Raw genomic sequence first — 25,440 nt, forward strand, 5'->3', positions numbered from 1 at the left:
ACGTGGAAGGCATCAGCCACTGCTGCCTGCATGTTACTTACCTACTATATTACCTGACGTCCCCACCACGGAGCCCAGCTGCGGAGGCCCTCAGGGAGCGGGGCGGGTGCTGGGGAACACCTAAAGAGAGAAGAGGTGGGATACATGGCCGGGGAGCTTGGACCAGGATAAGACCACCGCAGCAGGGGAAGGATGGCGCAAAGTCTGAAGTCTTTGGAGGTGGGGAGGCAGGTTGAGGGAATTGTGACAGTGTAGGGGAGGGGGCCCAGCCTGATGGCCTCGGGGTACCTACCCAGGGCAGCCCTGTGCAGGGCGGAGAAACAGTGCACCCTTCACCTCATGAAAGTTGGGACAAGTCTGAGTAAGACTCAGTTGTCTCGTTTTGATATATAAGGAAACTTCTACGGAATACTGGATCCTTACCCAGTGGGCAGAAAAGCCTGGAGGGTGGGTCGATGCCAGTTGGAAAGTGCAACCCCCAACGTCGTGGGAACGTCAGCGTCGCAACGAGTGGCCCCTCAGGTCCAAGAGGGCTGAGCTCTTCCCCCAGAATCTGAGAAGATACCAACTCACTTAACTCGAGGAGAAAACAGTAATCAGAAAGAAAAATAGGAAACAATAAAATCACTTTAATTTGCTACTCTTCATTTTGAAAGATCATTACAGTATTGTGTAAAATTCAGCCAGGAAGGATGCCACAGGACGGCACAGTCCTGGGAACCAGTGAGAACTGTCACCCCAGTGTGTGGCCCTGGGCAGGTGAGGGGGCTGACCTCGCAGCCTGGCGCTGATCCTGAGCTGAGACAAGCCGGTCTGGGGGAGGGTTGGGGGGAACCAGGTTCCTCTGTGATGAAGGTACCTGGTGGGGGCAGAAAGGTGGGCTGCTCAGAGCACCTCTGTAATCCCCACTTCAGATTCAGGTCTGCAAGCCCCCAGCAGAGGCCATGCCTGGACTGACGCCGGCCCCGGCACTGGCCTGTGGAGGAAGATGCTCAAAAGCACACAGGAACCGTTTTCTTGGAAAGCTCTCTTCCGTGTTCTGTGTTGTGGACGAGGCTCCGAGCTGCCTTCCAATTATACAAGGAACTTGCAGAAGGCGGGAGGGAGGAGTGAGGGTTGCAGACCCGACCACGGCAGCTCCGAGGGCCTGGGTGGATGGGCTTATTCAAACATCGGCAGAGAAACGGTACAGCTCCTGATCTGTTAGTTCAGGCTCTCCCCTGATCCCTGACGAACTAGGGCAAACAGGCCCTGGGGACAGCAGGAGGAGGTTCTTTGGGTGTAGTGTGATCGCCTCAGTTAGTCTCTGGGCCTGGGCTTGGAGCTGTGTCCCGGGAGGGCCATGTGCCAGTTCTCGGCGGGGTTGTTGGTTCCACTGCCTCTGTCCCAATGGCTAGGAAACCAGCGGGCTCTTCAAAGTGTAGTGGATACAGAGCTACCCCTGCTTCCTGGGCCAGCTAGGTGCAAAGTCCCTGGGGTCAGTGGTCACTCGGCCAGCGCTTTCACGGGGGAGCTTCATTTCTGGAAGTGTTTTTAACCGTGCCCCAGGGTCAGATCATCATAAGCATCTTGTCCTTTCTTTCTCATCACCAAAGCCCCCCTCCTGGTATTGATGCAGAGGGTCCCAATGTGAGTATCTGTTACGTTTCCCACAAGACCCATGAGGAAAGAGGGGGGGTCCAGGCACACTCGTTCTTCCTGTGTCATTCTAGAATGATGGGAAAGTTTAAAAACAAAACCCCCAGGTGTGCTGTGATCGCACGTATCAGGGCAGGGCTGGGGGTCCTGAGACTCGGGGTGGGGACAAAACCCTCTGTTGGAGACAGTCCTCTGAACCATTCTTGACAGGCCTTTTCTTCTTCCTTCTGGCTGCTTCTAGCACTGGAGGCGGAGGGCCATTTCCCTGCTGAGTGAGGACCCGAGTGACAACTGTACAGTGGGCTGGGGGTGGGCATGGTGGGACGCCCCTCCCACGGGGAGAGGGATGGTCAGCAGAAGAGCTCCTCACAGATCCTGCGTGTGTCCTCGGGCGCCGTCACGGTGTAGCCCACCGTCCTCGGGTCTGTGAAGATCTCGTGGTCGTTCCCGCCCTGTGAAGACACGGCGCAGTTGCAGGCGCCACCTGGCTCCTCCTGGGCCAAGGCTGTTGCCACCCAGGGGCCTGGGGCTACCAGAGAAATAGGACCAGAAATGAGGACCCTGCGATTTTACCAGGTGGGGAGCATCTCTTCAGGCACCTTTTCTTAGCCCCCAGGAGAGAAACAACAAGGGTACTGTCGTACCAAAAAAGGGTTTTTCACCTTCCCTTGAACTGCAGTTTAGCTTTGGAACATGCAATTATGCCTGTGAAAAAAATCACGATGTTCCCGTGAAGATCTGTCTAAGGCTTATTTTTCTATCAAGAAAGCAGAATTCTCACCACCATCCATTTGTTTTAACCGCATCCAAACTTTCCTAACAGGTCATGGGGGACTGTAGGAGGGCAGACAGTCCAGAGCAGCACTGCCCTTGAGACTTTCTGTGACGACGGACATGGTCCACCTCTGAGCCGACGGAGGCCACACGTGAGGCCTGTGACAGAGGGACTGAGTCTGATTCACTGAAGTTTAAATAGGCCCACGTGGCTGGAGTCTGAGCCTGGTGGCCTGGGCTCAGATCCTGGTGTAGCACCGGTGAGGGGGTATGTGGGCAGCTCCACATCTGTGAAATGGGGATCGTGGTGGAACTTCGCCCAAAGCACCGAGGCCATTGGTGGACGCGCAATCCTGGGGCAGCCCCAGCACGCAGCCAGCACCGCTTCCTAGCGTTTTCATGCTTCCTTCCCCCTGGTGAGCCCCTAGGAGTTGAGGCCCAGTCTGGAAGGGGCCAGGCATGCTGGGTGCAGGGGGTCCTGTGACTGTGGATCACCTAGTCTGTGCTGTAGCCCCTTCCCCAGTCCCGCCCATCTCAGGGGAATGCTGCTTCCACAACCCACAGCCCTGCAGGAAAGCCCCTGCTTAGCTTCTCATGGAATTTCCTGTATTTTCCTCATAACATTGGATAAGCAGTCTAACGCAAAATCTTGAAAAAAAATCAATTAGTTTATAATGTGATGAAAATCACTGCAGAGAAAATGGATTTTTTCATAAAACACAGAGCATGAAGCCAGTATGGAGAAAACGATTCTGTACGAAAATGACATCCTTTTAAACAACTGACACCTGAAATTATGGCTGCTCTCATCTTTGTAAGAACCACCCACCCCCAAGCAGACGGCTTCCCTAGGAGAAGGTGAAGTTCATAGACCTCATGAGGGACTACTGCCTGGGCCCGAGGCACGCTGGGTGGAGCCATGTTGGGAGGCCATGATCTTGGAGCCACACTGGGGAATGTTCTTACCCAGAAGCCTGCCAAGCCTTGCGCGGGCCTCATGAATTTATGTCCTGTGAAGGGGCTCTGGTCACTCAGCTGGCCCCCAGTTCATGGCCAGCATCTCCTGAACAAGTACACGTGAAGACAATTCTTACGACAAAAAAAAGCTTTCTCTTAGGAACGGCCCGGTGTGGGGAAACCAGCACAGAGCACCTAACCAAGCAAGCAAGAACTCCTGCTCTATTCAGAAAAACCCAGCACCCACCTGGGGACACTTTCACTCCAGTGTCACTCACTGACCCTGGAGGGAGGGGTTAGTCTTCACGGATTAACCCAACAAACCTTGTGCAGCGCTCACTACCCTCCAGGCATGGTCTCAGAAGCTGGAGATACAGTGGCAAACAAATGACGTCCACCTAAGGGCTGCCTTCCAAGCTTACATTTAAGATGGACATAAACAGCTCTGTGGATGCTTTGCCGGCATCTGCAAAGAATAAGGGGAGGGGACCAGGGTGACAGGGGAGACGCCTTTGAGCAGAGGCCTGAAGGAAGAGAAGGGACAAGCCCTGTGACTGCCCATCCGGGAAAGGCTGCCAGCCAGGCTAGAGCCTGCTGGGCTACAGCCTGCCGGGGAGGGGCCAGGCCGTGAGGCCTCGCAGGTCGAGATGAGGACTTGGGATTTTATGTGAAGCCTCCAGAAAGCCAGGAGCCAGGCTTCACACCATCAGGTTCACTTCACAAGAGGAACTTTCTGGAGAATGGATGGGGGATGAGGACTCAACAGCGGAAGCAGAGGAGAGTCAGGAGGCTCCAGCCCCCAGCCAGGGTGCAAGGCAGACAGAAGCCACTCTCTGGGGAGCAGGACCTCTGGAGCAGCAAGGCTCACAGATGCCACGCCTGCCCCAACCTGGAGATGGTGTCCCAGGTGCCCAAGAGATGCCTCACCTGACAGAGGGCCTGCTGGTGGCGACGGCGGGGAGCTGTCCGTGGAAGGAGGCTGAGCCCTGCTGCCTTGTAAGCCACTGATTCGTACCAAAGCCAGGTCCAGAGATTCCGATCGCCCGGGAAGGAGAAACCTCCTGCAGCCCGGTGGGGCCCGCTGCTCTCAGAGGGCAGCAAAGCTGCACTGCCCGCACTGCCCCCATCTCCCGCAGGGCAACTGGCCTCAGAGCGGGCGGGCTCCCTCCTGGGGCTGCACAGACCTTGCAAACCAGACTCGGAGTGAGGTCGGGAGAAGCAGAACCAAACCACCAAGCTAGTGAGTGCCACCCACTAGAAAAATAAGGCTACAGTGAATAGGAAACTTCAAAACTGGATTTGCATGTGCACCAAAGGTTACTGGATTCCTGCTGGGCAGGCTCAGCCACCCACAAGCTCCAAAACAAAGCTCCTGTTTCCTGGGAGGAGACGGAGGGAGGGAAGAGGCGAAGGGATGAGTAAGTGATCATGTTTCCGTTAAGGTGTACCTGGCAGGCCCAAAGTAGAGGCCCCGGATCAGCGCAGGCTGCCCATTAATGTTTAATCCCTACAAGGCCAAGGTCTGGGCCGACGGGAGGAGGGTCGCAGCGCAAGCTGATTTTCTTGCATCAGTGTCCCTGGCCGCCGCCGGCTGCGTGCCCTGCTCCAGACACAACTCCCAGGGGGTCTCTGCTGTGTGGATACCTGCCCGCGGCACAGGCAAGCTCTCTAGCTGCACATGGACGTTTATCTCGGGTAGTTCAATAAGCACTTAGCCAATTTCTATCCATTATGGGTACAAAGGCCACCAAGACAAAGGCTCAGCCTTCAAAGATCCCAGAGCAGGGGTTCTCCCCTGGCTGCAAGTGACAGTCACTGCAGGAGCTTTAAAAATACATCAATAAAACTGGGAAAGAACAAGAGACATGGGGGCCAAAGGCCCAGGATGCACTAAGAGCTCCCGTGCCTGGGTGTCTCTGGCCACAGGAGAGCTGGGTGCCCAGGGCTTATGCAGGAGGCTGGGGACCTGATGACTGCGGTGTGCGCTGCTCTCCCAGTATGTCAGAATTAGCTGTGGATGAAAACAACCTCAAACAACTTTCACGTTTAAAAATGAATGCCCTTAGATAACTGTGCTGATTTTTTTCCTAGAAAGAAGTAAACAGCTATGGTCAAAAACAGCCTGGCCCCAGGGTCATGAGGTTTTGAAAGCGATCAGGTGACTCCAATGTGCCTCCAGGGCTGAGGACCAGCAGCTCAGAATCTAGTGATGACCAGGCTAGGGGTGGGGCTGACGCCCCTGGGTGACTGCCCCTTAGAGTCTGGTGATGGCTCCGGCACAGCTCCCCTCATCCGTAAAACGGGGTTCAGAGATGCGTGAGGGGCCCTGGCACGGGAGCACATCGGGGAGATGCTAATGCTGTGGACACCAGTGAGCCCTGGGGGCCCGAAGCCTGGGTCTCCCTGAGCAGGAGCGTTGGGGTGAGGGATGCTCCTGCCTTGGGGTGGGGCTGGTCCACCGTCCTGTTCTCTGGACCAACGAGGCCACCAATTCTGGGGTCCGGAAGGAAGGCAGGCCCCCAGTGGACACAAGGGACCCATGGTTCCCCTGCACAGCATCTGGCTTCCTGTCCTCCCGCAGGGGGCCCGGGGTTCTCAGCAGGGTTGAGAACCTCTAATCTGGTCCATCCTCCTCCAGGAGGCTCAGACCACAAGGAGTGGCGATTTGCCCTGGGTCCCTCCAGGAACAAGCGACCCCCTCACCACGCTAACCTAAGCCTGCCACCAGCCACACAAGACCTGGGTCTCAGATTCTGCCACAGAAACAAACAGTCAGGTAAGTCTGTCCCAAGGACACATTCTGCACTTTTGTTAGCCCTAAGGAGCCTTGGGAGCCCTGGGGATGCCAGGAGATGCCGGGAGATGCCAGGCACGCCGAGGAAGCCCAGGCCCCGGCCAAAGGCCTAACAGAATCTCACGGGTCGCTGGGTACCACTCAGAAGGGCAACCTGTCACCCATCCCGCAGGCCCCCAATCTCACAGAGCAACCTCAGTACTAGGTGAGCCTTATCACAACTTCCTTAAAAGCAGGGGCCTCTGGATGCAGGCCAGGCAGGCCCGCCGCTGGGAAAGAGGCACATCCCCAACTGCCTTCCCTCTAAGACCTCTCACTTTGTTCGGTCCTTTGGAAGCTGACCCACAACCCCCTGGACCGCCGGGGGCACTGAGGCTTAGACAGACTCACGTGTGGTCACCGCGCCGGGCTTTTGAGGGGCCGACTTCGGTGCTATGGGTTTCCAAGCCTACCACCTCATGCTGACTGTAAAGGATGAGCAGCCTTAGTGTTTTGGAAGTGAGAGGGGAGAATAAAAAGGGCATGGGCTTCCAGACCGCACTCAGCGAGCAGCTGGCCCTCTGCAGGGCCCCCGCATTCCCCGCCTCCCCCGGCTGGTGGCAGCGTGGAAGTGTCCTGCTCAGGGGTGACGCTGAGGAAGCACTTGAAAAGCTTCGTTCCCTTCCTCTTTTCAATTTGACATTTTTAAGTTTTACTTTTCAATAGACAGCACCTTCATGCAGCTCAAAAATTTAAAAACAGGGTCTTGTCACAGCGGTAAGTCTCTCCCATCCTCGTCCCACCCCCACGGTAACTCTGTAATTTTGGGGGTACCCTTTCAGACCCCCCGTGTGCACTTACAAGCAGACACAAAGAGAGATGATTTCTCTGTGTTTACACAAAAATGGAGCCTCTTACCAGCACTGCTCCACACCAGCTGTGCTTATGCTACCTGGCATTCCGCTGTGTGGCTGGACCCCCGTTTATTTCTCCATCTCCTGCGAAGGGCGGAGTTGTTTCTGGCGTGCCCCTCTCTGTAGCCCTTTCTACACAGGTAGGAGTGAACTGAGAGCCGAATTAACCAAAGTGGAACTGCGGAGTCACACCCATCAGTGGGTAATGCTCACCAAGTGTTCCAGTGGGTTTTCACGTCGCCCCGACTTCAAGTCCAGATGTTTTTTACAAGAAGCATTAAACAAGCAGAGGCACTGCTGCCTGGGAATTCGGCAAGGCTGGGGCTGAGCTGGCAGGCGCAGCCCCCTGGAGAGCCAGGCAGAGCAGCCTGGGTGCATCTTCCCAGGCGCTGGCCATCTCCCTCCCCGCGGCAAACCGAGCGCCCCCACCCCCACCCGCTACTCCCACCAAAGGCCGGGCCCAGGGCCTGTAAGCTGCCTGTTGTGGCTGCCGGGACGGATGAGGGAGTTTCCAGGACTAAGGAGGATTCAGAAGAGCCAGGGGCAGCCTCTTCCCTCTTCCCTCTGCTCTCTGGAGGTGCTCAGGGCGGGGGCCGGGGAAGACATGGGGGACTCGGTGCAACATCAGGCTCCGGCCGAGCTGCCGGGCAGGCGTCTAAGCCTGAGCTTGGCAGGGAAAGGGCTTTTTACTGACAGCGCTTAGCTCAGGTGCTGTCTCCCTAGAAGCCGGCAAAAACATTTTGCCTTGGCGCAAAGAAAGAAAACAGCTTTCCAAATATCTATCACTGAATACGAAAAGAAACTTAAAGCTAGTATTTGGATTGCTCAGTGCCTCAGGCTGTTAAAAGATTTAGATGGCTGGACTGCTAACTCCCATCTCCAGGAAACCACTGATAAAAAAGATCAGAGAGGAGGGCAAAGAATGATGCAAGAGCGTTTACTACAGTGCTCGTGACGACAACAAAGAGCCACAAACCCAAAGGGCCTCTGCTAGGGAAATGGGTAAATAATCTGTGCCTAAATGCTAGAATGTTATACGGCCATTAAAAGCTTGTTTCAAAGAACATTCCCCGACGTGGGGGGAACGAAATATGTTAAGAGAACAAAAGCAGAAACCAGTGAACACACCGTGTCCCACATTTGGGGTCATATACATTGCAAAGAGGCTGAGAGGCATGTCAGCTGTGATTTACAAGTGACTTTTCCTTTCTTCTTCATGCTTTTTCTAATTTTCTACAATGAATACCTATTAATTAAGAATGGGCAGGAACCTCCCTTCGATAGTATCCATTTTTTAAAAGTAGGTAAGATTAAAAAAAAACAAAAACTGACGTGTGGTAATACAGTGGTTAAACAGAAAACTCTCTAATTCCCAAATGAAGAATTCCCCAAAGATGCTGTTTTCTGATTATCTCAAGACCTGCATTCCATCCTGCAAAGTCCCAGCTGAGGCGTCATCATCACAGAACAACCTGCCTCAGCCCCTCTGAAGGGCTGTCTTCTCAGCCTGCAGGAATCAGCCCAAAGCCGGGAGGATGGGGGGGGGGAAGACGGGGGACCGGCGAGGGCGGCTCGTGGGATCCTAGTTCCTCGACCAGGGATTGAACCTGTGGCCCCCTGCAGCGGAAGCGTGGAGTCCTGACCACTGGATGGCCAGGGAATTCCCCCAGTTTTATAATCTGGAAAGCAGGACATGAGACTATACTATCCAGAAGCCCCTTTCACGCTGGAAGACTAGCACGTTGAGATCTTACTGAAAAAGGCAGGTCCACACAGGAGAGACCATAGCAAAACAGCACGCATTTTGGGTGGACCGGGGGTTGGAGGGATTAAAAACTCCATCCATGCAGCCTTTCTGCTGCTGCAGTACAGCCACAAAGCCTGAGACAGGAGCCTGACGGCAAGGTAGCTACCACCACTGGGTGGCCCGTGAGAGGAAAGCAGAGAGGCACGGGGGGTGCAAGAGGAAGGTAAAGGGAGGCGGCCCCGGGCTGGGCAGTGACCATTGGGGGCTGAGCCTCCTCTGGGCCTCGATGGCGACAGAGCCCCTCCATCCAGCCCCTTGGGGACCCACCTGTCCTAAGGAGAGCCTCGCCTGCTACCTCGGTGGCTCTGGGGAAATTCCTCCTGCTGGCCTCTCAACACCTGGCTCTGCTCTCAGTCCCCAGTTTATTATTTTGGCCGCGCTGAGAAGCTTGAGGTATCTTAGTTCCCCGACCAGGGACTGAACCTGTGCCCTTGGCAGTGAAAGCGCCGAGTCCTAACCACTAGACCGCCAGGGAATTCCCATCATTCCCCAGTTTAGATTTGGTCCCGGACTTGGGATTTCCGACAGCCCCCCCGGGACAGCCTCCTGTGATGTGATGCCCAGGCCTGACCCCCCATCTCTCATCTCTCCTGAATTCCAGACTCACGAGACTCTTGGTCCTCCTACCATTTAGGACTCCTAGTGCGCAACCTAAATGAACGCCCCTGGGGAAAAAACACGGAGGAAACATGAAACAAAAACTGCAAGGGCTTTGAAACACAAAGAGGATCTGATGACAGCACTGGGTCTCATTCCGGAAGGTGCTCGAGGTGGGTGACACTTAACTCAAAGCCAAACTGAAAGGCTCCATCCTTGCCTTCAGAGGTGTCGGGTGTCTGAGCGCAGAGAAGAGGGAGCTCCATCACCCCCCTCTCATAGGACAGAAGCCATTACTCAGTTTGAGCTGGGCTGCCAGGTGAAGTGTGGCTGGGGGCAGAAAAGCCCATCTGTCCGCTTTCCCCCTCTTCAAACCCAAATTGAACAATGAAACTGCAAAAACACTTCCATACTTACTGGCATGGTTTTGTCACCAAAGAAATAAATGGTCTCATAGCCATCCTTTTCCACATGTCCCAGGCAATACCTCTTGTCCCATCCATCAGGGAAGACATCAAAGCTGATCTGACCTCCTGCCGAGCGGGGAGGGAGACACACAAGCTAAAGGTGAAAAGGAGGCTAATGATATGTCACTGAAAGAAAATATGCCCTTTGATCTTGTCGGCAACTGGAGTGCCAAGGTCGATTTTTATTACCTCAGTTTGCTAATTACAATACTTTACGGGTAGGTTCTAGAAATCAATTCTTGCATGACTTTTTTTTTCTCCATCGTGATTTCACCTAAAACCTAAAAATCTAAAGTCTAAAAAAGAGACACAGAGTGCTGATTCAGAGTGAGACCCACAATGGCTTTGCACCCGAGCGGTCTGCAGAGCGCGCTTAAACGAAGCCCAAAGCAGGCCGGTGAAAGAGCTGCGAACAGCTTTCTTCAGCCGTGCTCCCCTGGAGCTGCACTGTGTGCTAGGCGGAGAGGCCTGGGAGCGGGATGCATCCAGCTCGTTGTGCAGGAAAATGAAAATCCCACGGACGGGGATTGCCAGGCAGCTTTCTTGGGCAACAAAAACCCTTTCAGAGCTGTGTCAGGGAAGATGTTCATCTCACAGTTCAAGGATACTTAACAAGCCACCCATTCATCTTTTACACAGAGGCCCTCTGCAATTCCAGTTTTCTGGCAAGCGTACGCTTATTTGAGCCGGTGAAACGAGAGGGCTGTAAGTATGGCTTGTCAGCACTGACAGCAGAAATCGGCCTGTTTAAAGCATTTGACAGGCATATTCCACCAAAAAGCGAGGCAGAGACATCAGCGGTGCAGGAAGAGCTCTGCATCAGACACTGGAAACGGCCGCGTGCTGGCCTGTCACTATGAACAGAAATTTCGTGAACCTAGACAAGTGCCTTCCCCTTTCTAGGCCTCGGCTTCTTGATTTGTAAAACCAGCCCAAGTGACTTCGAAGGTTCCTTGCCATTTGAACATCACAGGATTCCAGAACACATTCAGTCTACTTGATCTAAGAGGCCCTGTCCCACCTCTCTCCTACAGTCACCCACGAGCTAGCTGTCTTCTGCCCAAAGGTGTGGGGATAAGTTCTCACTCTTCATTAAGCAATCTTATTTTTGACTAGAAGTGCAGGCAGGAAAAATCCTGCTGGCCGAGGATTTAGAACCAAACCCAGCAGCGTGGAAGTCATCTCCTAACCTGAGTCTCGGCTAGCGCTGATCAGGCAGGAGGGCAGTTTCCTGCCACGGACGGCCCAGCTGCAAACTCGTCACCGTCCAAGTTCAAGAGCACACCGGCCCACAACCACCTCCCAGCAAACAGCTCCCAGACAGAGCCTGAAGCCCGCTTGAATGCGTGATACCTATGGAAAACGTGAGGCCTTTCCCTGCAAACTCTCTCCGCAGATCCTCCACGAATTTCTGTCTTATACTTTCTTTCTGAGGAAAACAAAAAGATACCAATAGTCCACTGCATTAGAAGCACACTTTCTTGGCCGCAGAGATGCACACCACACGTCCATACACCCCGGCTATTTCATAAAGACTCACTTGATCCAGCTCGTAGAACTCAATGCGTTCTTCTTGGCTGCAGCTTCTTCCGACGGGGGACACATTCAACATCCCATTTCGGAATTCGATGAAAGTACCCCTGGGGAGGAAAAGGGGACGGAGGTCCCAGAGATACATCATTTATTTGAGCAACACAACAGATGGACAGACAGGCTAAAAAGCGGGCCAATTCCAGGGACGTCCCTGGCGGTCCAGTGGCTAAGACTCCGCACTTCCACTGCAGGGGGCATGGGTTCAATCCCTAGTCGGGGCATTAAGATCCCGCATGCCGAGGCGTGGTCAAAAAAAAAAAAAAAAAAAAAAAAAAGTGGGGCGATTCCGATGGCAGAGGCGGGTGTGATCAGTCTTTGGTGGTGCTGTGCTGGGCCATGTGGCGGCCACGAGCCTCACGTGGCTAGAGAGCCCTGAAAACTGTGGCTGATCTGACCTGAGATCAGAGTTCACAGATTTCGTATGAAAAAGGAGTATAACCATCATTGACAATGCTTTATACTGACTATATTTGAAATGACTATAGTTTGGATATAGTCAGTTAAATAAAACATATTAAAATCAATTTCACCTATTCCTTTCCGTTGTTTTTTTTTCGTTGTTTTTTTTTTAAACATGGCCACAGAAAGCGGAAAAAACGGCACATGTGGCTCATATTACATTTCTGCTGGACGGTGCTGCTCTTGACAGAGAATGTTATAGTTAACAAAGAGCTATGAAAATGATTACTAGCTCTTCAAGTTCCCTGAGGAATTTGAAAGTATATGTCCCAGAAACCTTTGCAAGTGACCTAGTGAAATGCTGATTTTTACCAAGAAAAACAACACAGGAAAAGCTGCTGAGGATCCCCAGGTGAGCCTCAGTAATAATACTTCAAGGACACACGCCAGGCGTGGGGCTGGGACCAGATTCCACGCCAATGCCGCCACTTACCAGGGACCCTGGGCACCGCTGTGCTCTGAGCTCAGAAAGGGGCTAATGGCACTTGCTCTGAGCCCCCCTGAAGGGGCTCCTGAAATGAAAAGTACCAGTTTATCTAAAAAACTGGGAAGCAAGTAAAGTAAAAATAGCAGTATCTCCATCACTGGATCCTTCCTCTGCTGTGTTCAACTTGCAGAAAAAGAGGCAAACGATACAACAACGTATGTGCACCTAAGACACTTTTTAAAACACCCCGTCCCGGTTGTCCTGGACTCGGTACAGACCAGCCTGTCGCCTATACCTTCTACATCTACACTGGGGTATGGGGCCCTGGTGATCATTCCCAGGGGGGATACTAGGCCTGTGGGTCCTAAACTGTCAGAAAAAGAGGTCATGCCCAAGGCAGGGAGGGAGGTTGATGCACTGTAGAAAGGCTTCTGTTCTAAAAACCAGGACTAAGGCGGTTGATCAAGCATTCACTTCCCCCCGAAGACCTGGACAATGTGACGTCTTACTACACTTGCCTGGCGTGTGTGGGACATAGCATTAGACCCACGAGCAATGTGGGTAAACGCCGATCAAGGAGGAACTCAGCTCTGCCTTCTGAATTCACCGCGTATCTCAGGCTAATTCGGAGTCACAGCTCTGCACGCTGGGCCCTCTCACTAGATGACATCTTCTTTGGAGGACAGGAGTGTATCTTATCCTTTTTTTATCCTCCCTCAATGCTCAGCCCAAAGTAAAGACTGAAATGACCTGGGGTACGTTATATGTTCACTTTCTACAACGGAGAATTTCTAATATACGTAAAAGTCAACAGCACAGGATAAGGAACCCTCACGGGCCGTCTCCCAGCTGCCAGAAAGATGGACTTCGGGTCCCTCCTGTCTCATCCATCCCCCTTCCTGGGACAGATGTGAAAAAGGAAGCCCCTGCCCTCCGAGAGGAGGTGCCGAGCAGGGGTATCTGTTTCGGAAATTCTGGAAACAGGTCTCGAGCACTCTCGAAACTCCAGCATGTCTTGAAATTCAATCACCCTTTAAGAAATGTTTCACCCTCTAATCATTAGGGTGTTACACATTAAGTGCAGAAAACCGAGAAGATGAAAAGTATTTCAAAGAAACCACCTGAAATCTCATTACCAAGAAACAACCACCATTAGCATATGGTCCGTTTTCTGCCAGTCTTTTAACTGTGGGCATGTGTGCACATTACTGTTGTTATTATTTAAAAATGGGAATTGAGATAACAGTATTCAGAACAAGAGGTAGGTTCCCGAATCAAATGCCTACCGAGGCCAGAAAAATGAGACAAGTGGCCCGTGAAAGACTGGGGGATGGGGAGGGGGCAGCGCTGCCCGCCAGGCTGCTGCCACCTAGGAGGGAGCATCGAGCTGCCGGGTTTTCAGATGCTGCAGAAGCCGGAAACCCAGGTATTTTAAAGTGTGAAATCAGACTTTTAAATGATAGCACTTAATGCAGATTTTACTGAACACCAGGGGCCAACTGAACTTGGCTTTGCATGGGATTTGGCCTGGGGGCCTCCGGTTTGAGACTCCTGAGCTGGGGCCTGGGCTGATGCTGCTTCTCCCACACTGCTGTTTCACAGGCATGTGCCTTAACTGATAGCCTTTGAAAGCATATAGTTTTCAACTTCCGTCACGTGGATGCACCATCATTTATGTAATCATTGGTCTACCGCTGGCTTTACAGAAGGTTTCCAGTGATCCCTTACTAAGCACCGGGCTTTGGAGTTAAGTTGGCTCCAACCCACCAGATGACATCACGCCATATTCCAGTGGCGCTTCTTTGCTAAAAGCAAACCCACCTTTTCTTCGGGAGTTTAATTTTCGCGATGTAGCTCAGACAGTAGTTGATTAAATCCTGGATTAGGGCCTCACCCAGGTGACCTTGAATGTTCTAGATAAAGAAAATACTGCAGTTAACTTGACACAGTGGGAGGCCTTTTCAAAATGGCTTTCCAGCAAACCCAGGTCTTCAGCCTCTGTGGCTGGAGGGTCACCAAGCGGTGGTGGGGACACACCCCACTGCCTTTCTCCTTTTCTCCCTTTTTCTCTGGTTGAAAACATTAGGCAAACCAGAAAGGGCCTCGGTCAAAACCATTTTCTGCCTCATTACTCAAGATTTTTGTATTCATCTCTCTCAAGTGCTTCCTGGAAGCCCCGAAGAGTTTATTGCTGCTGCCTTTTATTCAATTAAAATATCTGCAGACACTGATAGAAAATATATTTGTTCCACTTTGGCTTCCTCTTACATCTGAACAGAACGGCCTTAATGGTAATAAGACCTACACGGTACCTCTTAGAAATGCTTGCAGCAAGGCAACTTGCCCTAGTCTTCGCTACCATAATAGAAATATTAGATTAAGTAACCTTGAAAAACAATTATAAAAATGTAGTTAACAATTTGGAATGTGTACTAGTCACATGGTTCAATATCCAAAATGTAAACAATACAGGGTGAAGATTCATTACCACTCTTCTCCCAGATATAACTCCCTGGAGGCATTCAATATCAAATACCTTTTTAGAAAACATTTCACTAGTAGTACAGAGTAGTTTGGATACTTGCAAACCTACCTGTTTGCACAAGAGTTTCCCATCTTTGTATGCTACCAAGCCATTTTCTGGAAACACATAATCATATTTTTCAACCACTGCCAACAAAACAAAATTGAGAACGCAATGAATTGGACCCTGTGTTTCTATTTCTTGATTAACACTAATCGTCAATAAAAATGCTAAACTCCAGTAATGACTGAGAAAGGCTATCTCATCTTAACAGATTGGGAGGGTGGAAAAAAAGCTCCTTAAAAACTTTTTAAAAAAGGCTCTTCATTATAAATTTAAAAGATGACAATTAGGCTGCAGATTGGAGACTTGGTGGGCACCTCAACGATGGCTCCCAAACCCCACTGTGAATCTGCATCACTGGGGCAGTGATGAAAATCTGCAGAGTTCCAGGCTCTGCTCCCAAGGTTTCTGAATCAGAATCTGCAGAGGCCAGGTTAAGAATCAGATTTTGTTTTTTAAAGCTCTTCAGGTGATTCTTATATTCATTCACATTTGAAGACCACCCACATAAATCTTAATGGAGCCTCAAACTCTAGGTGCTTGCCAAAATGCAGATTCCCAGGCACTATGTGTTGGGTGGGGCTCCCACATCTCCATTTGAATGAGCTCCTCAGGTGATTCTGATACAGGTGGGTCTTCCACTTTCTTCTGGCTCGCTACTGTTTTGATTCTGGAGTTTCCATTCTTACTCTCTGAAATGTAAGACGCTGTGCTGCACTGACAAAACCTCTCTGAGCCTGTGGTTAATTACGTGACCAGAGGCAGAAAGGGCAATCAGGACCAGGTAACAGGATCCCTGGGTCTTAATGTGTCCCATTATGTTGTTTATAGCGTTTCTAAACAGAGCACCTACAAGGAAAATTAAGTGTAACCAGAACAGAGAGTTTTAAAGGCACTACACAGATCCCTCTTTCAGTAACTGGTTCAATAAATACACCCCACACAGATTTGCACTGTAAGATATTACATCTAGAACAGTGGTTCTCAACTGGGGGTGATTTTGCCCCCTGGGGACATTTGGCAGTGTCTGGAGACATTTTTGGTTGTCACACTGGGTGTGGCAGCACTACTGATATCAAGTGAGTAGAGGCCAGGGATGCCGCTAAACATCCTACAGTGCACAGGACATAGAGAATTACTGGCCCAAAACGTCAACAGTGCCAAAAAGAATGCTCAATCCATCTCTCTCTCTACCTGCTATTTCTTATAGGCCAGGCACCCTGGAGGCCCTAGGGCCATGGAGATGAATAATCCATAGCACTAGTCTTCAAGCCAAACATAACCAGACAGTTTCCAATAATCAGAGTGCTACACCCACAGCACTAGACTCTCTTCGAGGGTAGTTGCTAAAGTATGATTCCCATGCCCTACAGACCCATGCCCTTCAGAATCTCCAGTGAAGGGGCACGTAAGAATCTCCACCTTCCTGGGGTCCTGGGCTTGAGATTCTGGTTCACTAGGTGGGGAGGAGCCTGGGTGCCTCCCGACTAGGGAACTCTGGGGAACACTGCGATACGGCAACAGAGGGAGGCATGAAGACCCGGAGCACCCCTCAACACCTGGGTGAGAAGGACGTCAGGAGATGGGGCCCGAACTGAGGCCAGAAGGGCAGTTAATGGGGACCAACAGGAAGGACTGCAGGCCGAGAAACAGACACCCATCTTTCTAGGTGAATCTGTCCATGTATCCGAGTACCAACTGTCCCACTAGCAACTCCAGAAATTTATTTATAGGACTAAAAACAGAGGAAAAATAAAGGCAGAGAAAATGTTTCCCCAAACAAGGAAGCAGGAAGCCTGAAGCCTGCCACACGGGGATGAGGGCTCGGGGCTCCTGTGATACTAAATGGCAACAGGTCCCAACGTCCTCATGAGAAGTTGACCTTTTACCAAAACGTAGCCAGCAATGTGGAGTTTACCATCGTTTCCCAGTTGCTCCTGTACTTTCTCAAAGTCCGACCCGCCTACGACTCCAACTTTGATCTTCTGCCTCAGTTTTTGTAGAAAGCAATCCATGTCTTTGGTAATTTTCTGCGTTTCAAAAAGAAAAACACAACAGTCAAGAGCCACGAAGTAATCGGGAGACTAAAATCCCAAGAGTGATACAACCCTTATTTTTATAACTGCCAATTTGGTTTCTAGGTCTACAGATAAGACCCACTATTTAGTCGTGCTTTTGGGACATCAACTTTTTTATCGGAAAAAAACTTGTTAAATTTTACTTATTTTTACCTAGTTTAAAACACACAAGAAATGTATTAACAGCTGTTCTGTACTGCTCTAGCCTTTTTTCTGTGCATTTATATATACACTTGTCTATATGCACATACATAAATAGGTGCTTTTTGAAACACAAGTGGACTCATCCCACATCTTGTGCAATGACTTGCTTTCTCAGCACTAAGTTGTGATTTTTCCATAACGCATGTAGACCTACCCCAGTCCTTTCAAGTGCCACACTGTGCTCCATTTATGGATTTAAGTTGATTAAAACAAAATAACATAATGAGATTAAAGAGGAAGTTGAGAGTTGATTTATTATAATTATATAAACAAACAAACAGCCTTGGAGTAAGACGACTAGATTTTTCAGTCTCTCCTGAAAGAAAAGCTCTATCTATAAATAGTGGTCTCAAGACTTCCCTGGTGGTCCAGCGGGTAAGACTCTGCGCTCCCAGTGCAGGGGGCCTGGGTTCCATCCCCGGTCGGGGAATTGGATCCTGCATGCTGCAACTAAGAGTCCGCATGCGGCAACTAAGACCCGGGGCGGCCAAAATAAAGAAAGAAAGAAAAAATAAATAGTGGTCTCAGTGGTATAATTTTATGCTAGTTAAATTCCAAACCGTGTGCCCATTCAAAAGAAATTTTAAACTGACATGAAAAGATATCCCTGTGTTCAAGCAAATCACAATGAAGTTTTTAAACTTTTATTTCATTACTTTTAGCAATCTTAATTGTACACTTACGTGGAATATCTACACAAATAAAGTTACCAGAAATTAAAAACAAAAAACCCACTTAACTCAACTTCAGTACAAAAACATCCAGAATTCAAGCTTCTCCTTTTCTTTTTTTTTTTTTGGTACGCGGGCCTCTCACTGCTGTGGCCTCTCCCGCTGTGGAGCACAGGCTCTGGACGCGCAGGCTCAGCGGCCATGGCTCACGGGCCCAGCCGCTCCGTGGCACGTGGAATCCTCCCGGACTGGGGCACGAACCCGCGTCCCCTGCATTGACAGGCGGACTCCCAACCACTGCGCTACCAGGGAAGCCCTTCTCCTTTTCTTAAAAAAAATTTTTTTAGAGTAATACATGCATATGATTAATAAAATAAAATTGTACAGAAGGGCTTACATCAGAGTGCAATCTTTTCTACATCTTCCGGTGGAATCTCGACCTAATAGACAAAATCTAGTGGCCTCTGAGTCAGTGATTGTGAAAATGGGTCCCAGAGTCCCCACAACTGCTTTACTCAGAGCCGACGTCAGAATGCAAGTGGGGAAGATTCCCATGATTGCAAAATATTAAAAATGCAACACAAACGCAATACTTCCACCTTCAAACAGAAGCCTAAGGGCACAATTTATTTTCTCTTGACCCTTGTGCACACTGATGAGTTAAATGGTGTTGCTGTCCAGCTATCAGACGTGCTCTGCAACTTGCATTGGTCAGAGACACCTTTTCGCTTCCAGATGTCAGCAAATACTTTTTGACAGGAAATAAGACCTAGCTGCTCGTGACCACAATAGAGCATCTAAACTACCCCACACCGCAGGAGAGATTTGGAGCAAAATAACCACACAGCCAAATTGTCATAATGTTTCTAAATAACTCTTGTGCTGATAATTTCAAGGAATTCTAAATCATCCCAGACAAAATAAAGCACAGAGAAAGAGCCAAAAGCTTGGAATTAAGGTGAAAAAATGTTAAAAGTTCACCTTCTGCAAAATTAAAAAAAAAAATTATAAAAGACTTTTTTGGGACAATTAAGGAAAACTGAGTGGAGTAGAGGAAGAGTTAGAAAATAGGGCCTGTGGGCCAGACCCAGCATGCTGCTTGTTTTTGTAGAGGGACTGGAACACAGCCATATATCCATTCATTTCCGAGGTGTCTGTGGCCACAACTATAGATGTGAGTAGCTGTGACAGAGACCATATGGCCTGCGAGCCTCAACCATTTACTATCTGGCTTTTACAGAAAAAAGTTTGCTGACCCCTGGACCAGGATATAAAATAATATTAGGGAATTGGTGATAGTTTCCTTAAGTATGATGACGGTACTTTGGTTACGACACATGTCCTTGTCCTCAAGAGCTGCAGGTGCGAACATTTAGGGGTGAAGTACCATTATGACTACAGCTTAGGAAGTGGCACAGAAAAGATTAAAAAAAGAGAGAAAGTTAATATCACTGTTGAATTTAAGTGGTGGGAATATGGATGTTTTGGGTACTATACTTTTCCAGCGATTGTGTACGTTTGAAATTTTTCATGACAGGAAGTTGGAAAACAATTCACCCAGGTTTATATCCTCGTTCTAAGTCTCAACTGCTTTTAGATGCAATGGCATTTCTTAGGAAAGTACTCAGAACAGCAAAATTCTACTAAAACACTAAAATGTGCAAAGCTCTGGATTCCACTCTAATTAGATTTTACCTGTTTAGGTCATATACTATTTCAGCAGCTGCAGGAAAAGATAACCCATTTGATTGCTTTCGGATTGTCTTGTGCTTATCAATGTTTGAGAATGCGAGTACTGAGGAAGGGAAAGGTTGTACAATGAACAGATCTGTTGCTAAAATAGTTATTTTTTATTTTTAAAATAGCTTTATTTTTTTAACCTTGAGCACCCAGCACATAGAAACAATTCTATTTTTTTTTATTTTTGAAATTTATTTATTTAATTTATTTTTTTAGCTGTGTTGTGTCTTTGCTGCTGCACACAGGCTCTGTCTAGTTGCGGCGAGCGGGGCTACTCTTCATTGCGGTGCGCGGGCTTCTCATTGCAGTGGCTTCTCTTGTTGCGGAGCACGGGCTCTAGGCGCACGGGCTTCAGTAGTTGCGGCACACGGGCTCAGCAGCTGTGGCGCACGGGCTTAATTGCTCCGTGGCATGTGGGAACTTCCTGGACCAGGGCTCGAACCCATGTCCCCTGCACTGGCAGGCAGATTCTTAACCACTGTGCCACCAGGGAAGCCCCGAAACAATTCTCTTTAAAATTAGATTTTTTTTTTGAGTGTAAAAATTTACTTACATTCGCCAAAGAATATCACGTTTCAAATGTTTTAAGGGAGAACACTGAGGGTTGCCTGGTCTCGCTGCTATTTCATACTTTATGCTTATATATCCTGGTACCTTCTGGGAATCAGAAGCACGTTCCTGAATGACACACCTAGTAACACAACAGCCTCCACCTTGGAGCGGTAGCAGAAAATGGCAAACTTAGCAAATAACGATGCCCTGAGGCCCAGAGACTTGTACCAGAGCTCTTGTGTGAAATCAAGGTCATGGTTCCACTGAGTCTGTTTCCTTATTTAAAATGGAAATAACAACTATCCTACCAGGGATGAAAGAGGGAGAAAGGTTAAAAGGGTCTAATGATACTGTGTAAAAAGGCTTGGAATGTAAATCCGAGGCCATTACAGCCAATGGGCCAAATTGAGAGCAGTTTTACTGGAACGCAGCTATACTATGTCTACATAAGGTCTATGGTTGCTTTTGCATTAAAGTCGAGTAGTTACTACAGACCATATGGTCGGCAAACACAAACGTATTTGCTATCTGGCCTTTTACAAACAATGAATTGCTGACATTGGCTCCAGACCACTATGCGCTAATTAACAACCTACAGGTGTGCATGGATCACTGAATCTCAGAATCAAAAAGGGCCTCTGGAGAACTTGCAATTGAGCATCATCACTAGATACATACCACCTGTGGCTCAGAAAGGTAACATGATAGGGACGGCTAAGGTCACAGACATTCGTTGTGAATTCTGGAGCACACATACCACTGCTTTCACCTGGCCCAAACTAAGCAGGGTAGAGCTAGAACTTGAAGACAGTGAGGCTACTTGGGCCAAGTCTCAAGTTCAAATGGCTGGTGTTCAGTGACTAATCTGTGCAAGGGGGAGGTCAGAGTGGGCAAAGATCACAAATGTTAATCTTAACTGAAACATATCCTGCCTACGGCAACAAAATCTGGAAATGAGAAGTTTCTAGGAGTCCAAGGAGGTTCTCAGCAGGCAGCCTGCAGCAATCTAGGTCTCCTCCATCACCCCACTCCACTGCAGGGCTGGAGAAGCGAGTGGTGGCGGTCGCTGATATTAACTGAATATTATTGAACCCAGTCTACCGTATGCAAGATACTTTCATGAAGTTATATGATTTCATTCGACACCCACAAACACCACATGCAACAGGTCATATCCCCACTTAATGCCATAGATGCTGAGGCTCTGAGGTTAAATGACTTTGCTCAAGGTCACACAGTTGTCAGGAGGTAAAGCTGAGACTCTACCAGGTCCGTTTGACCTGGAAACCTATGTCTTTCACATCAGGCTACAGGCAGAGACCATACGTCATAGGTCTGAGGAGGGCACACAAGCTGGTTAAGGGGCAGAGCTAGGGTTCAAATCCGGGGCTGGAGGTAAGAGTCCAGAACTGCGTTTTCCAACCCAACACAAGTTTCTTCCTCTCTAGAGTTTTCCGGCCTGTCCCATCTCTTCGAGCACCCTGAGGTCTTGAAGAGCTGGTGGGAGCTTCCATCTCATTCCTCCAGGAACCCAGAGTAGAGTTCTGTCCCTTCAGGGGAGATAGATGGTCCTTAGCCCCGTCTGGGAGCAGCAGGGGGCTCTGCACCGGCTGCCGCCAGCCCGCCGGACGCCGCTTACCTGCCGCGGGGCCGTCAGGGTCCCGTCCACGTCGAAGAGGCAGAGCGCTGGGCCGTGCGCCGCCATGATCCCAGTTTCCACGCGTACCTTACAGGATTCGCTGGCACCTGGAATCCGTCTCGGAACTTCCGGGACCAGCCCCCCTGCCGCAGGGCACGCCGGGAGAAGGAGAATCCACTCCCATAATGCCTCGGAATAGCGCTAGCTGTTCTCTCTGGACTACAGATCCCAGAATGCGATGCTCCTCTACGCGGTCCTATTAGGGCCGAACACGCGCTCTTAGCGGTTCCGGGAGTAGGTGGGATTCACTTCCGGCAGCCGGCATTGAAGTCATGGTAAGAAGGCGGGTGGTGGGAAGTAAGGGAGGTGACGTGTTTTGTGGGTCGGGGGCAGGCCTGGGGGAGGCCTGCAGGCACCTGGGGTTCTGATTCGGAGAATCCATGGGAGGGACGTGGGTTCCGATTTGTTATTCCCCGCTCTCCTCTGCGCTCAGGTCACGTGGGCGAGCAACGGCGATAACTAAAACCCACTGAGCACTCGCCGAGCATCAAGTGCATTTGAAGGCTTTAAAACCATCATCACATTCAGTATATTTTGGATCCCCATTTTGAAAGATGAAGAAACTGGGGCCCAGAGAGGTGGAGTAATTTGCCCAAAGATCCACAGCTGGTGACTGTAGGAGTCGGGATTGGAACCCAGATCTGACTTCACCGCCCAAAGTATCTTTCACTGCACTATTCGAGGTGTGGAACTGTGCATCTCATAAACCCCTTGTGCTACGGTTTGACGCCTCCCTCCTCCTCCGTTCTACCCCATCCCTCAATTTAGGCCAAGTAAACAGCGTTTCCCTTCCGACCCCAAGATGACGCTTTAAACCTGACCGAGAATTGGGTAGTTATTATGATGAATATCTTGCGGATTTGTTCCCCACTGGGACATTGATTGAGTTTCCTGCTTGGGAATTGTCACACACGCTGTGGATCCAGTGCCAGCCCAGAGTTGGCTCTCTCAAGGTATTTGTTGAATGAATGAAGGCTGCGCCTCCTTTCCTATACCTACTTGAGCTGTCTGGAGGAAAGAGGGCCGGTTTAAAAGTCAGACTCTGCCCCACTCACTGGCTGTGTGTCTTTGGGTAAATTTCTTACTTTCTCTGGGCTTAATTTTCTCCGTGGTAAAGTAGAAGTAGTGGTTCCCATCGCAAACAGCTTTTGTGAAGATCACGTGAGGTAAAGCATCTGGCTTTACCTTTCTTTCCATCTCTGGCAGTGATGCCGGCCTCACAGGATTGGTGGGAGCCTCCGTGTAAGATGCTTTGCAGCTGTTCCTTGTGTGATTAGCATGGTTGAGTTCCATGAGAGAAATGGTCTCCCTGTCTCCCTTTCAGGCTGCCTTCCTCCGAGCTGTGCCGCGGTCGCCAGGGCCAGCTGCATGGGGAAGGCCTCTCCACGGGCTGTGGTACTGCAGTGGGCGGGATCCTAGGAGGTGGGTGGGAAGCAGGCCACCAACCTCCAAGGAGAAACCACCCGGCACAGAGACAGAGACATTTCAGATGGTGTACCGGTTTGATGCCATCAGGGCTTTCGGGTACTTGTCTCAGCTGAAGGTGGCACAGACGGCCCTGACGGTGGTGGCCTTGCCGCCTAGCCTCTACTGGTACTCCCAGGGCCTCATGACCTTCAACTCCCTGTGCCTGGCGGGCGGGATCGCTGGCTTTGCCCTGGCCATGTTGTGCTGGATGAGCCATTTCTTCCGGAGGCTGGTGGGCATCCTGTACGTGAATGAGTCGGGCACCATGCTGCGGGTGGCCCACCTGACCTTCTGGGGCCGGCGACAGGAGACATACTGCCCTGTGGCCGACGTGATCCCCATGACGGAAAGCCAGGATCGGCCTCAGGAGCTGTTCGTGCGGATCCAGCAGTACAGTGGGAAACAGACCTTCTACCTCACCCTGCGCTACGGACGCATCCTGGACCGAGAGCGTTTCACACAGGTGTTTGGGATGATGGACAAGTTCAAGTGAACGGACGGGGGCCTCCTGCAGGCAGCCTGAGGGTGTGGGCGGGGCTGAAGGAGGGGGTCGGGCAGCTGGAGACTTTGCCGGGGCCCCTGGGAACTTGTCTTTTGGGATAAGGAAATTCATGAGATGGAAGTAACTGGGTTTAGAAAGAGGCCCTGAGTGCAGATTCTTAACTGCACTTGTGTGTGACATTCAGATAATGGCCAGAAGTTTCTGTTAAGAGCCAGTTCTTGGAGGAAGCGATGCCAAGCTCTCTCGAACAATTACACTGCTGTGAAACCAAAGAGAGAGAGGTGGGGGGCGGGAGCCAGAAGACTTGGGTCTGTCCGTTTCCAAATCCCTGTCCTGGGGCAGGTTATCAAGTCTCTCAGAACCTTGATTTTCACATCTTAAAGTGGAAAAATCCTCCCTGTCTCCTGGGATGGGTGTGAGAATAAACAATAAATGTCATTGTTAGTTCAGAGGTGATGGCGCCGCAAAAGGCTTCCAGGCAATGGGTAGGGATTTCACCAGCCCTATGCTGCGCCCCCTTGTGGACCCGGCGGCGGGGGGACCAGGATGAAGCCTAGAGGTGGGTCGTTCATCCTGCCAGCACGGTAGCTGCACAGCCACTGGGGCAAGGTTGTAATCCGAGCAAGTTCACCGCCCAGAGGTCTAGGGGCTCTCACATCAGAAGGCTTTGCAGTGTGATAAAGTCAGATGAACTATACGCTGGTGTGATACTTTATCAAATAAAGCCAGTTATATGTAATGTTCCCCGTAATTAGCAATATGCTTATTATATAATTTGTAACAAAGAGGAAAGAAGTCATGATCTTTAATTCTACCACTCAGAAGTCAATAACTAAATTTTGTTTTGTGACCTTCAAGTCTTTTTTTATTTTCAAATCGTAGTAAAATATAAATTTATCCTTTTAATCATTTTAAGTGTACACTAAGTGGTATTAAGTATATTTAGTGTTTTGCAACCATCACCTCTCTCCATTTCCAGAACTTTTTCGTTATCCCAACCAGAAGCTCTGCACCCATTAAATAGTAACTCCCCAGCACCCCCTTTCTCCAGCCCTTGGCAACCACTAATCTGCTTTCTGTGTCTATGGAGTTGCCTGTTGTGGGTATTTCATGTAAATGGAATCATCCGCTGTGTGGCGGCCTTTTATGTCTGGCTTCTTTCACTTGGCATAACTTTGCAGGGTTTACCCATGTTGTAGCAGGTATCGGAACTTCATTCCTTTTTTATGGCGGAATAATATGTATATAGCACATTTTGTTTATCCGTTAATCTTTCGATGGACATTTTGATTGTCTCCACCTTTTGGCTGTTGTGAGTAATGCTGCTGTGAACATTGGTGTACAAACATCTGAGTTTCTGCTTTCAATTCTTTTGGGTATTTTCTGAGAAGTGGAATTACTGGGTCATACGGTAATTCTAAGTTTAACTTTCTGAGGACCTGCCAACCTTTTCCATAGTGGCTACACCATTTTATATTCCCACCAGCAATGCATCAGAGTTCCAATTTATCCACATCTTTTTTTTTTTATATAT

At 49.9% G+C, this 25,440-nt stretch overlaps 2 protein-coding genes across 10 annotated transcripts; one reads left to right on the top strand and one right to left on the bottom strand.

Annotated features, from left to right (window-relative positions):
* Nucleotides 1-609: 609 nt before the first annotated feature.
* PMM2 (phosphomannomutase 2) lies at nucleotides 610-22,012 on the bottom strand. 9 transcript variants are annotated; one of them, XR_016387825.1, is made up of 9 exons: nucleotides 21,878-22,012; nucleotides 16,912-17,023; nucleotides 15,000-15,076; nucleotides 14,228-14,319; nucleotides 11,468-11,567; nucleotides 11,281-11,356; nucleotides 3,694-9,993; nucleotides 3,379-3,475; nucleotides 1,983-2,090 (listed from the first exon to the last, which is right to left on the bottom strand). XR_016387825.1 is itself a non-coding variant. In XM_022552178.3 (8 exons), exons 1-8 carry the CDS (start codon nucleotides 21,941-21,943, stop codon nucleotides 1,989-1,991), a joined length of 741 nt encoding a protein of 246 aa, XP_022407886.1. In that variant the 5' UTR covers nucleotides 21,944-22,010; the 3' UTR covers nucleotides 610-1,988. The 9 variants fall into 9 exon arrangements, 1 of the variants encoding a protein (XP_022407886.1); XR_016387824.1 differs by having other exon boundaries at nucleotides 610-3,475; nucleotides 4,297-9,993; XR_016387820.1 differs by having other exon boundaries at nucleotides 610-3,835; nucleotides 4,297-9,993.
* TMEM186 (transmembrane protein 186) lies at nucleotides 9,659-24,812 on the top strand. The gene is made up of 2 exons (XM_089896186.1): nucleotides 9,659-22,212; nucleotides 22,371-24,812. The coding sequence occupies exon 2, from the start codon at nucleotides 23,229-23,231 to the stop codon at nucleotides 23,895-23,897; it is 669 nt and encodes a 222-aa protein (XP_089752312.1). The 5' UTR covers nucleotides 9,659-22,212; nucleotides 22,371-23,228; the 3' UTR covers nucleotides 23,898-24,812.
* The last annotated feature ends 628 nt before the right edge of the window (nucleotides 24,813-25,440 follow it).

The sequence above is a fragment of the Delphinapterus leucas genome, chromosome 15, assembly GCF_059928025.1.
Source record: "Delphinapterus leucas isolate spDelLeu-1000000601 "Yukka" chromosome 15, BTC_Dleu_Yukka2, whole genome shotgun sequence".
Taxonomy (NCBI): Eukaryota; Metazoa; Chordata; class Mammalia; order Artiodactyla; family Monodontidae; genus Delphinapterus; species Delphinapterus leucas.